The 12,652-nt window shown below is 49.1% G+C and overlaps 1 protein-coding gene across 8 annotated transcripts in view; it reads left to right on the forward strand.

Moving 5' to 3' along the window:
- ABCC6 (ATP binding cassette subfamily C member 6) overlaps positions 1-12,652 on the forward strand; it is an 86,703-nt gene that overhangs the window by 17,614 nt on the left and 56,437 nt on the right. For 7 of the 8 annotated variants that reach the window (XR_010337350.1, XM_064362457.1, XM_064362463.1 and 4 more), the window contains 3 exons: positions 1,949-2,152; positions 3,341-3,518; positions 8,426-8,587. Coding sequence is in view for 7 of the 8 variants with exons in the window: in XM_064362457.1 (XP_064218527.1) it covers positions 1,949-2,152; positions 3,341-3,518; positions 8,426-8,587 (544 nt within the window). In the remaining variant the exon portion in view is untranslated. Of the gene's footprint in view, positions 1-1,948; positions 2,153-2,711; positions 2,842-3,340; positions 3,519-8,425; positions 8,588-12,652 lie in introns of those variants that run through there. The other variant, XM_064362458.1, reaches the window with a different exon arrangement.

A 12,652-nucleotide genomic window follows, 5' to 3' on the forward strand; every position in this document is an offset into this window, starting at 1 on the left:
CCTCAGCTTCCTTCCTCTTCTGTAAAATGGAGAGCCTAATATAGTATCCACATGGCAAGGGGCTCCAGCGAAGTCAGTGAGCTCCTTTGTGTAAAGAGCTGATCCCTGCAAGTGGCCTCAGGTCACAGATCTGTAATGGGGCTTACACCCATAATCCCAGCACTTTGGGAGGCTGAGGCAGGTGGATCACCTGAGGTCAGGAGTTTAACACCAACCTAACCAACATAGTGAAATCTCGTCTCTACTAAAAATACAAAAATTAGCTGGACATGGTGGTGTGCACCTATAATCCCAGCTACTCTGAGAGGCTGAGGCGGAAGAATCACTGGAACCCGGGAGGCGGAGGTTGCAGTGAGCTGAGATCATGCCACTGCACTCCAGCCTGGGTGACAGCAGACAGAAGCTCAGGCTGCTTCCAACTCCTAAGATCCCCAGTCTGGGTGACAAGAGTGAAACTCTGTCTCAAAACAAAAAAAAAACATTACTGATAACCTTATAGATTGTCAGAGCCACAAGGGACTCACGGGGGGATGACACCCATCCTCTCACACAGAGAGAGAGGAGCAGTCCACCTGCCCAAGACCAGCAACCAGCTAGCAGCAGCTGCATCGCCCCAGTCTCTCCCTTACGGCCCATGGATTCTGACCTGCCCCTGATGGGCCCTTTCTCCTCCCCTATCTCCTCCTCTCCACCCCTCACTTTAGCTCTTCTCTTTGGCCCCTGGTTATGGCCAAAGGCTGGGGATCTTAGGAGTTTGAGGCGGCCTGAGCTTCTGTCTGTGCTTTCACCCAGAGCCAGAGCACCAGGCCCCATGCACATCAGCTGTGATTCTCCACCGGTTCAAAACTACCTAAGGGCTGGCTGGTTGTGTGTGTGTTGGGGGCGGGGGGGTGCTGTTCTTCCTCCAGGTTGACAACACAATAGATTGAAAAGTACATGGGAGGCCAGGCACAGTGGCTCATGCCTGTAATCCCAGAACTCTGGAAGGCTGAGGCAAGCAGATCACCTGAGGTCAGGATTTCAAAACCAGCCTGGCCAATATGGTGAAACCTCATCTCCTAAACATACAAAAATTAGCTGGGCATGGTGGCCTTTGCCTGTAATTCCAGCTACTCGGGAGGCTGAGGTGGGAGAATCACTTGAAACCAGGAGGCAGAGGTTGCAGTGAGCCAAGATCACACCACTGCACTCCCACCTAGGCAACAGAGCGAGACTTCTCAAAAAAAAGAAAAGAAAAGAAAAGTGCATGGGCCATGGAGGCAGAGAGCTGGAATCAAATCCCAGTTCTTTTTTTTTTTTTTTTTTGAGACGGAGTTTCGCTCTTGTTACCCAGGCTGGAGGGCAATGGCGCGATCTCGGCTCACCGCAACCTCCGCCTCCTGGGTTCAGGCAATTCTCCTGCCTCAGCCTCCTGAGTAGCTGGGATTACAGGCACGTGCCACCATGCCCAGCTAATTTTTTGTATTAGTAGAGACGGGGTTTCACCATGTTGACCAGGATGGTCTCGATGTCTTGACCTTGTGATCCACCCGCCTCAGCCTCCCAAAGTGCTGAAATCCCAGTTCTTTTACTTCTCAGCTGTGTGCCCTTGGATAAGTTCGCATTTCTGAGCCTCAGTTTTCTCATCTATGAAATGGGAACAACACCTGGCTTGCTGGGGGTCTTAGGATGACTGAGTGCCTGGCATGTAGTAGATGGTCAACCTGTGTGCTTTCCCGTGGCCGTCTAAGAGGCTTCGGGGCTGCCTTCCTGCCCTGCCCCCACAACTCCTGTGACTGCCTCTTAAGTGGGTACTCAGGGTGATAAGGAGGAACAGGTGAGGGAGCCAGGCTGGATCCACACCCACCCACGTGCATCATTGGGAAAACAAGCCTTTAATGCCTGGTCCTGACACAGGTGCCTGAGAGTATAAAATGAGACTCAGAGCCAATCTCTTCCCTTCCTCAAGGCACCCCAAGGCAACAGCGTTTGAAAGGAAAGGAGGCAGTGGCATGGAGGCTCCAGAGACTGAGCCCTTCCTACGGCAAGAAGGGAGCCAGTGGGGCCCACTGCTGAGGGCCATCTGGCAGGTGTTCCATTCTACCTTCCTCCTGGGGACCCTCAGCCTCGTCATCAGTGATGTCTTCAGGTTCACTGTCCCCAAGCTGCTCAGGTGAGTCCAGACTTCAGGTGCCCTGCTAAGGCTGGTGGTCTCTTAATGGCATCCTTCCAGAGCCAAGGGGCTTCAGCTCTCCTGCCTGCCTATAGATCTGGTGCTCGGGACACTGGAGGGTGGGTGAGAAGGATACTGAGGAAGGGAAATGGTTAATGAGAAAGTGACTGTCCCCCAGAAGGGCAAATAAGCAAGCTCTTACCTGACTGTATCAATTAGCTTTTCCTGTAAAATGCCCCAAAAGCGAGTGGCTTAAAATTGCAAGCATTCATTTATTTAGTTCATGGTAATGTGGGTCAGTAACATGGGCTGGGCTCGGCTGGGCTCGGCTTGGCGGTTTTGCTTTCCTTGGCTGGCTTTTGTAATGTGCCTGCAGTTGTGTATCTGAAGCTAGGGTGATAGTCTCTGTTCCATGTGGGTTCCCATCCTCCAAAAAGCTAGCTCAGACTTGTTCATGTGGCTGCTTGGGAGGGTTCTAAGAAACAGGCCAAAAGCCACATTTTCTCTTGAGGCTCAGAGCCAGCATAGCTTTACCTCTACTCTACTCTGTTGGTCAAAGGTGGTTTTGTGGCCAGCCCAGATTCAAGCGGTGTGTGCTCAGCTGCCATAACAGAGCATCACAAACTGAGCAGCTTGAACAACAGAAGTGTATATTCTCCTGATTCTGGAGGCTGGAAGTTCCAGATCAGGTATCTGCAAGTTGGTTCCCTCTGAGGCCTCTGCCCTTGGTGTGCAGTTGGCCACCTCCTCCCTGTGTCCTCATACGGTCTTCCCTCTGCGTGAGACCTGGCGTCTCCCTGTGTCTACATTTTCTCCTCTTACCAGGACTCCAGATTGGATGAGGGCACAGCCTAATGACCTCATTTTAACTTTATTGCCTCTTTAAAGGCCCTATTTCCAAATACCGTCACATTCAGAGGTACTGGGGGTTGGGGCTTCAACATACAAATTTTGTGAGGACAAAATGTAGCCCATAACAAGTGGGGACAAAAAAAACTCCACCTCTTGATCTTGAGGAGCTATGGTCAGATTGAAAAGAAGCATGGATAGTGGGGGAAAATATCCGAGACAATGATTGTGAAAAAGCCACGCCGACTAATCCTCCACACCTGGCCTGGTTTGAGCAAAGGCAACACACATGGGTGCCTCCTCTCACCAGCTGTACCTTCTCCCTCCTTCCCCTGCAAGCCTTTTCCTGGAGTTTATTGGTGATCCCAAGCCTCCAGCCTGGAAGGGCTACCTCCTTGCGGTGCTGATGTTCCTCTCGGCCTGCCTGCAAACGCTGTTTGAGCAGCAGCACATGTTCCAGCTAAAGGTGCTGCAGATGAGGCTGCGGTCGGCCATCACTGGGCTGGTGTACAGAAAGGTGAGCCCCGGGGGACAAGTGCAGGCCTACCCGGCCGGGAAAAGCAACATCACTGAGCTGCTTGGTAGGAACGCCATCAGCAGCTGAGAATGCATTCAGTCCTCGCTTATTAAAGTCGCTCACAATACATTCTCACTTCCTTTGTTATTTCTATTTATTTATATGTATTCATTTCTTTGAGGCAGAGTCTCGCTCTCTTGCCCAGGCTGGAGTGCAGTGGTGCAATCTCGGCTCACTGCAACCTCCGCCTCCCGGGTTCATGCGATTCTCCTGCCTCAGCCTCCTGAGTAGCTGGGACTACAGTCAGACTTCACCATGCCCAGCTAATTTTTGTATTTTTAGTAGAGACAAGGTTTTGCCATGTGGCCAGGCTGGTCTGGAACTCCTGGCTTCAAGTGATCTGCCTCACCTCCTTAATCATTTCTGTAAGGTCTTGTGAGATCTGCTCCTGGGACTCCTCTGGCCTCATGAGCTCTCACACACGCCTCCTTCCATGCTCACTCTCCTCCCGCCACACAGGCCTCCTTTCTGTTCCTCAAACACTCTGGGAACCCACCCACCTCGGGGTCTTTGCTTTCACTGTCTAGACACCATGTCCACTCCTCCTAGCCTAATTTTAATGTTTGAGCCTAATTTTAACTTAGTCTTTCCCTCTTGAGGATAAAGGGTTATACTTCTGATAAGGTGGCCAGTCAGCTGTGTTCCCAGACAATACTGCTTGTGGTGGAAATGACCCCTAGGCCGGGTGCAGTGGCTCAAGCCTGTAATCTCAGCACTTTGGGAGGCTGACATTACAGGCAGGAGCCACTGCACCCGGCCTAGGGGTCATTTTCACATGGGAGGATCACTTGAGGTCAGGAGTTTAAGACCAGCCTGGCCAACATGATGAAACCCCATCTCTACTAAAACTACAAAAATTAGCCAAGCATGGTGGCAGGTGCCTGTAATCTCAGCTACTCAGGAAGCTGAGGCAGGAGAACCACTCGAACCCAGGAGGGAGAGGTTGCAGTGAGCTAAGATTGTACCACTGTACTTCAGCCTTGGTGACAAAGTGAGACCCCATCTCAAAAAAAAAAAAAAAAGATTCCAAATTGCATGCGGGCTGGGAAGTTGTGTCTGTTGACTGCATACCTGATTGGAGGCCATAGCTTTGGACTTGTCTCTGCGCTCTCATTACACTAAGTCCCTAGACTGCTGCCGCAGGAGCTGTTGGCTCCTGTGGGGCATGAAGCATCTGAGCCAGGGCAGGTCCCGTTCCATTTAAGTCTCGTTCTGTGACACCTGAGCTGTCACCTGGGGAGGAGGGGACCAAGGGGACAAATCCTGGGTGGCCAGGAGGGCAGCTCTTGATGCTGGCCTGCCAGAGTGCTTTGTCCCAGCCTCGCGTCCCCCTGAGCATGCCAGAGCTGGGCGTGCCCTATCCTGTTTCCGGAGTCCACATGTTTGCTTGAGCCTGAGAGGAAAGCCGCCTTATGGGCATTGATCTCACTCCCCGCCTGCAGGAGGCCGCCTTTGATCTCCTGATGAGGTCAGACCCCTCCTCTCCTCTCTAACCTCTGTGCTGCCATTTATTTATTTTTGAGACAGAGTTTAATGCTTATAGCCCAGGCTGGAGTGCAATGGCATGATCTTGGCTCACTGCAACCTCTGCCCACCAGGTTCAAGCGATTCTCCTGCCTCAGCCTCCCGAGTAGCTGGGATTACAGGCATGCACCACCATGCACAAATAATTTTGTATTTTTAGTAGAGATAGGGTTTCACCATTTGGTCAGGCTGGTCTCAAACTCCTGACCTCAGGTGATCCGCCCACCTCAGCCTCCCAAATTACTGGGATTACAAGTGTGAGACACCACGCCCGGCCTGGGCTGCTTTTTTATGGTACTCATCATAACTACCATTAAAGCATGAGTTAGATAAATGTTTTTGTTTTGTCATTTTACATATATACTTTAAGTTCTGGGGTACATGTGCAGGACGTGCAGGTTTGTTACACAGGTATACACATGCCATGGTGGCTTGCTGCACCCATCTACCCATCATCTACATTAAATACTCCTCCTAATGCTGTCCCTCCTCCTACTCTCCACCCCTAACAGGCCTCAGTATGTGATGTTCCCCTCCCTGTGTCCATGTGTTCTCGTTGTTCAACTCCCACCTATGAGTGAGAATGTGTGGTATTTGGTTTTCTGTTATTGTGTTAGTTTGTCGAGAATGATGGTTTCCAGCTTCATCCATGTCCCTACGAAGGACATGAACTCATCCTTTTTTATGGCTGCATAGTATTCCATGGTATATATGTGCCACATTTTCTTTATCTAGTCTATCATTGATGGGCATTTGTATTGGTTCCAAGTCTTTGCTATTGTGAGCAGTGTCACAATAAACATATGTGTACATATGTCTTTACAGTAGAGTGATTTATAATCATTTGAGTGTATACCCAGTAATGGGATTACTGGGTCAAACGGTATTTCTAGTTCTAAATCCTTGAGGAATCACCACTCTGTCTTCCACAATGGTTGAACTAATTTACACTCCCACCAACAGTGTGAAAGCTTTCCTATTTCTCTACATGCTCTCCAGCATCTGTTGTTTCCTGACTTTTTAATGAATGCCATTCTAACTGGCATGAGTGGTATCTCACTGTGGTTTTGATTTGCATTTCTCTAATGACCAGTGATGATGAGCATTTTTCCATATGTCTGTTGGCTGCATAAATGTCTCTTTTGAGAAGTGTCTGGTCATATCCTTCACTCACTTTTTGATGGGGTTGGTTATTTTTCTTGTAAATTTGTTTAGGTTCTTTGTAGATTCTGGATATTCGCCTTCAGTCAGATGAATAAATTGCAAAAAATTTTTCCCATTTCTACAACCAAAGTGTAGGTTGCCTGTTCACTCTGAGGATGGTTTATTTTGCTGTGCAGAAGCTCTTTAGTTTAATTAGATTGCATTTGTCAATTTCGGCTTTTGTTGCCGTTGCTTTTGATGTTTTAGTCATGAAGTCTTTGCCTATGCCTGTGTCCTGAATGGTATTGCCTGGGTTTTCTTACTTTTTGCCACCCAGGCTGGAGTGCAGTGGAGATCTCAGCTCACTGCAATCTCCACCTCCCAGGTTCAAGTGATTGTCTTGCCTCAGCCTCTGGAGTAGCTGGGACTACAGGCCCCCACCACCGTGCCCATCTAATTTTTGTATTTTTACTAGAGACAGTTTTTACCATATTGGCAGGCTGGTCTCCAACTCCTGGCCTCAAGCCATCCACCCGCCTCGGCCTCCCAAAGTGCTGGGATTACCGGCATGAGCCACCATGCCAGGCCAGTTATATAAATCTTTATTATAGGGCCTTGTTTCCCACCCCAAACTCCAGTCCTGGGAGAGCAAGCCTCATCTCTGCTGTTCACAGCTGTGTTTTCAGCTCTCAGCTCAGTGTGAGTCAAACAGTGGGCCCTCTCCAGAGATTTGCTACGTGGAGAATTTCTATGCTCAGTCATTGCTGGATCATTCCTTCACTCCCTTACATAGTCATAGAGACAGGACTGCATGTGGGACTTAGCATTCAACAGGCTGGAAGGGGTCCACTGTGACCCCAGGGTTAGGGCAGATAAGAGGCTGACAGAGAAGCAGGTTGGTGTCAGAGAAGCACATGAAAGGTCTCACCCTTGTGTGCCTCTGTCACCCTGGATTGCTTCAAGGGTGTAGGAGCTTGCAAGGCCTGTGACTTGGGGTGAGTTGCTTAACTTCTCTGTGCCTCCATTTCCTTAGCTGGAGAATGGGGTTAGTCATTGCGCATTTCATTGATTCTAGTCTCACATTTTTTTTTTCAGTCTAATATTTCCAAAATGGAGATATCTCTTACATGTCTTTATGTAATTGGAAATATCTTCCTTGGTGAGAGAACATTAGACAGCATTTTGTCCATGGCATTTTTTTTTAAAGGCAGAGGCTTGCTCTGTTCCCCAGGCTAGGGTGCAGCGGCACCAACCCGGCTCACTGCAGCACCAACCTCCTGAACTCAAGTGATCCTCCCACCTCAGCCTCCCCAGTAGCTGGGACCACAGGCACACCACAACCGTGCCTGGCCAATTTTTCTTTTTGTTTTGAGATGGAGTTTTGCTCTTGTCACCCAGGCTGAAGTGCAATGGCTTGATCTTGGCTCACTGCAACCTCCACCTCCCGGGTTCAAGCGAGTCTCCTGCCTCAGCCTCCCAAGTAGCTGGGATTACAGACGCCCATCACCACGCCTGGCTAATTTTTGTATTTTTGGTAGAGACAACATTTTACTGTATGGGCCAGGCTGGTCTCGAACTCCTGACCTCAGGTGATATGTCTACTTCGGCCTCCCAAAATGCTGGGATTACAGGCATGATCCACTGTGCCCAGCCCCCTGGCTAATTTTTAAAATTGTTTTTGTAGAGATTAGGTCTTGCTATGTTGTCCAGGCTGGTCTCAAACTCCTAGGATCAAGCAGTCCCCCCACTCAGCCTCCCATAGTGGTGAGATTACAGGCAGGGGCCACCGCACCTGGCCTGGCATTTTAGATGGAAAGAATGTGGTAGTGCCTGCTGGGTGCCATTCACGGCCATGAGCTCCCTGGGACATGATGAGACTGTTCGTTTAGCACAGCGCCTGGGACGTGGTGAGCACTGGGCAGATGACCACCATTACCTGTGTTAATCTGGTGTTTTCATGCATGTTATTCATTATTAAACCCCCTGTGCTTTAGGGATCTTGGAGATTTTTTTTTAAAAATCATCTCTGGATTCTCAAGCAGCCCCGAGAGGTTGGCCTAAGAGACTTTACTCATTGTGCAGATGCACAAAGTGAGGCTCAGTGGGTGGAGAAGCCACCTGGGACATCCCTCTGCCCCAGCCTCACCCCCTCTACTTCTTTCCTTCTGCTCTCCCACCAGGTCCTGGCTCTGTCCAGCGGCTCCAGAAAGGCCAGTGCAGTGGGCGACGTGGTCAACTTGGTGTCCGTGGATGTGCAGCGGGTGACCGAGAGCATCATCTACCTCAACGGGCTGTGGCTGCCTCTTGTCTGGATCGTCGTCTGTTTCATCTATCTCTGGCAGGTGTGTGGGTGGAGGAAGATGGGATTTGAATGGAGTCGCCGATCCTTCCTTCTCCCCTCCTCCTCCCCCCTCCCACCCTCCCTCCTCAGCACTTGGCATTCAAGAGGCTAGAATGGGTCTACTGTGAGCCCAGGGTTAGGGCAATTTGAAGCTGCCAGAGAACCAAATTGGTGTCAGAACCAAATTGGCTGATCTAATGGGAAAAGTCTTCAAGAGGATGGCCTTCACTTGCCCTTGGGCAGGAAGCTTATCCTCTCTGGGCCTCAGTTTCCTCTGTAGAATGATGATGATGACATTGACACTTTCCCTTGTGCTATTAGGGTACCCAGTAGGCAACTTAACTATGTTTTGAAGTTACCAGTAGCCCTGGGGTACCACCACAGCCGCCGTCCACAAAACAGAGGAAAAAATTCACGGGAAACAAATTGTTACTTAGGGTTCAAAAAGGACAAAGTAGCCATCAGGAAACAACCAGAACAAAAACCAAACAAAACATCTGTTTTCTGACTTCCTTCAACTTTGTGGTACAGGATTTTCTTTTTTTTCTTTTTTTTTTTTTTAATTAGACTCTGGCCTGGGTGCAGTGGCTCACGCCTGTAATCCCAGCACTTTGGGAGGCCAAGGTGGGTGGATCACTTTAGGCCAGGCGTTCGAGACCAACCTGGCTAACATGGCGAAACCCTGTCTCTACTAAAAATACAAAAATTAGCTGGGTGTGGTGGTGGGCACTTGTAATCCCAGCTACTCCAGAGGCTGAGGCAGGAGAATCGCTTGAGCCTTGGAAGTGGAGGTTGCAGTGAGCCGAGATCGCACCATTACACTCCAGCCTGGGTGACAGAAAGAGACCCCGTCTCCAGAAAAGAAAAAGAAAATTAGACTCTGTATCAGAAACTGCCCAGGCTCAAATCCTGCTTCTGACAACTTACCAGCTGTGAATTCGTGATCAAGGAACCTACTCTCTCAGCCCCTGTCCTTGTCTATAACACCAGGATCATAACTAACAGTAGCGCCCCTGCCCCAGAGGTGCTGAGGCATGACACGAGCCCATACGTAGAAAGCACTTAACATGGCACCGGGCACACAGTGGCACTCTGTAGGTATTTGCTAGTATTATCATTAGCTACTTTTCCGCAAAGGACAAGACAGTAGATATTTTTACATTGGGGGCCCTACTGTCTCTCCTGCAAATACTCACCTCTGCCCTTGGAGTGCAGAAGTGGCCACAGGTAATACTAAGCAAACAGGCATGGTTTTCCTCCAATAAAACTCTATTTATAGGCAAGGCGCAATGGCTCCCACCCATAATCCCAGCACTTTTGGAGGCCAAAGTGGATGGATCAAGAGGCCAGGAGTTTGAGACCAGCCTGGCCAACATGGTGAAACCCTGTCTCTACTAAAAATACAAAAAGTAGCTGGGTGTGGTGGTGGACCACTGTAATCCTAGCATCTCGGGAGGCTGAGGCAGGAGAATTGCTTGAACCTGGGAGACAGAGGTTGCAGTGAGCCAAGACCGTGCCATTGTACTTCAGCCCGGGCAACAGAGTGAGTCTCAAAAAAAAAAAAAAAAAAAAAACCTGTTTATGGACGCTGACATTTGAACTCCATATAATTTTCATATGTCATGACATAGTATCCTTTAGATTTATATATATATTTATATTTATATATTTAACTGGGCATGGTGGTGGTACACACCTGTAGTCCTAACTACTTGGGAGGCTGAGGCAGGAGGATCGATTGAGCCCAGGAGTTCAAGGTTACAGTAGGCTGTGATCATGCCACTGAATTCCAGCTCGGAGACAGAGCAAGACTCTTTTTAAAACTGTAAAAAATGTTTTGTTTTGTTTTGTTTTTTGAGACAGAGTCTCACTGTGTCACCCAGGTTGGAGTACAGTGGCACAATCTTGGCTCACTGCAACCTCCTCCTCCCAGGTTCAACGGTTCTCCAGCCTCAGCCTCCCAAGTAGCTGGGATTACAGGCGTGCACCACTGTATCTGGCTAATTTTTGTATTTTTAGTAGAGACTGGGTTTCACCATGTTGGCCAGGCTGGTCTCGAACTCCTGACCTCAGCTGATCTGCCCACCAGAGCCTCCCAAAGTGCTGTGATTATGGGCATGAGCCACCATGCCTGCCCTTGTAAAAAAATGTTAGTGGCGTTTTGATTATAATTGTTACATACTCCCCCCAAAATTGGAATGCACATGCATATGATTGTTTATGCCAGGACTAGGGGCTGGGGCCTTTTCTAATGCCTTCACCTTGTATTCCAGGGCCTTGCAAACAATAGGTTCTTAGCAAGTACAATAAGGCACTCAGACAGTGCTTGATGTGCAGTACATACATGTCATCATTAGGAAGAAAGAGAGGGAGAGAGGAAGAACATGGGAAATTTCAGGGCAATTGATTAGGTTGACACCACCACTGCTAAAAATCAGATAAGACCAGTCTGAGCATGGTGGCTTACACCTGTAATCCCAGCACTTTGGGAGGCCGAGGCTGGTCGATCACTTAGGTCAGGAGTTCAAGACCAGCATGGCCAATATGGCAAATACTGAAAATACAAAAATTAGCCAGGCATGGTGGCATGCACCTGTAATCCCAGCTACTCAGGAGGCTGAGACAGGAGAATCACTTGGGAAGCAGAGGTTGCAGTGAACCGAGATCATGTCACTGCACTCCAGCCTGGGTGACAGAGGAAGACTCCATCTCATTAAAAAAAAAAAAGAAGAAGAAGAAAAGAAAAACAAAAGAAAAAGAAAATGTGTTCCTAAGGACTGAGATGGGAAACTGAGGCACACAGCCTGGAGTTGGGGTGGCGCTTGTCAAGAGAACGGGTTCAAGTAACCTGTGAAGGACTCTCAGAAAGTCACAGGAACTTAAAAATCATTTATTCTACCTCCCACTTCCACGTTTTCCAGATATAGAAACCAAAGCTGAAGGCCGGGCGCGGTGGCTCATGCCTGTAATCCCAGCACTTTGGGAGGCCGAGGCGGGTGGATCACGAGGTCAAGAGATCGAGACCATCCTGGTCAACAAGGTGAAACCCCGTCTCTACTAAAAATACTAAAATTAGCTGGGCGTGGTGGCGCGTGCCTGTAATCCCAGCTACTCAGGAGGCTGAGGCAGGAGAATTGCTTGAACCCAGGGGGCGGAGGCTGCGGTGAGCCGAGATCGTGCCATTGCACTCCAGCCTGGGTAACAGGAGCGAAACTCCGTCTCAAAAAAAAAAAAAAGAAACCAAAGCTGAGAGGGGAAGAAAACTATCCCAAAAGCACCATGTTGGTAGGGAGCAGGGTTGCCAGAGAAAAAGAAAACACAGGACATGCAGTGAAGTGTGAGTTTTGGACTCTCAGTGTATGTCCCAAATAATGCACGAGACTTACACGAAAATCTTACTCTTCATCTTCAAAGGTAACTGGGCATCTCTATGATGATTTACTAAGTCTGACAACCCTCATGAGGGTAAAATGAAGATTAGGAAAATAATTAAATGTAATAAGCAAACATGCAAAATGAGGACAAATCTGTTCCCATTTTGCAGACAAGGGAATTGCACGTTAGGGAAGCGGCTTGCCCCAAGGCCACACTCACAAACGTCAGAGTCAGGATTTGAACCCAGTCCTGATTCCAGAGGTCTCAACTTCACTGTTGTGGCCAGGAACACCCCCTAGTCCTACTCGTGTGTGTGCATGTTCTGTCTTGAATATGACCCTCTCCCCATCGTGTAAGTGGGCCATTCCCCTCCCTGAAACTGAAGGACCCCATCTTCAGCAGGCCCCTATGAGCCCGGATCCCTGGGACCTGGTGGCTGCCCTTATCACATTCCCTGACTCCCCATCTTAGGACCCAAGTCTGACCCCCTTCAGGATCTGCAGCTGTGTTACAGGAAAGGGGACCCAATCCAGACCCCAAGGGAGGGTTCTTGGATCCCATGCAAGAAAGAATTCAGGATGAGTCTGTAAAGCCAAGTGAGTTTTTTGTTTTTGACATGGAATCTTGCTCTAGTGCCCAGGCTGGAGTGCAGTGGCACAATTGTGGCTCACTGCAACCTCAGTCTCCCAGG

Source organism: Aotus nancymaae, unplaced genomic scaffold (assembly GCF_030222135.1).
Source record: "Aotus nancymaae isolate 86718 unplaced genomic scaffold, 86718_ANA_hifiasm-v0.15.2.pri h1tg000049l, whole genome shotgun sequence".
Lineage (NCBI taxonomy): Eukaryota > Metazoa > Chordata > Mammalia > Primates > Aotidae > Aotus > Aotus nancymaae.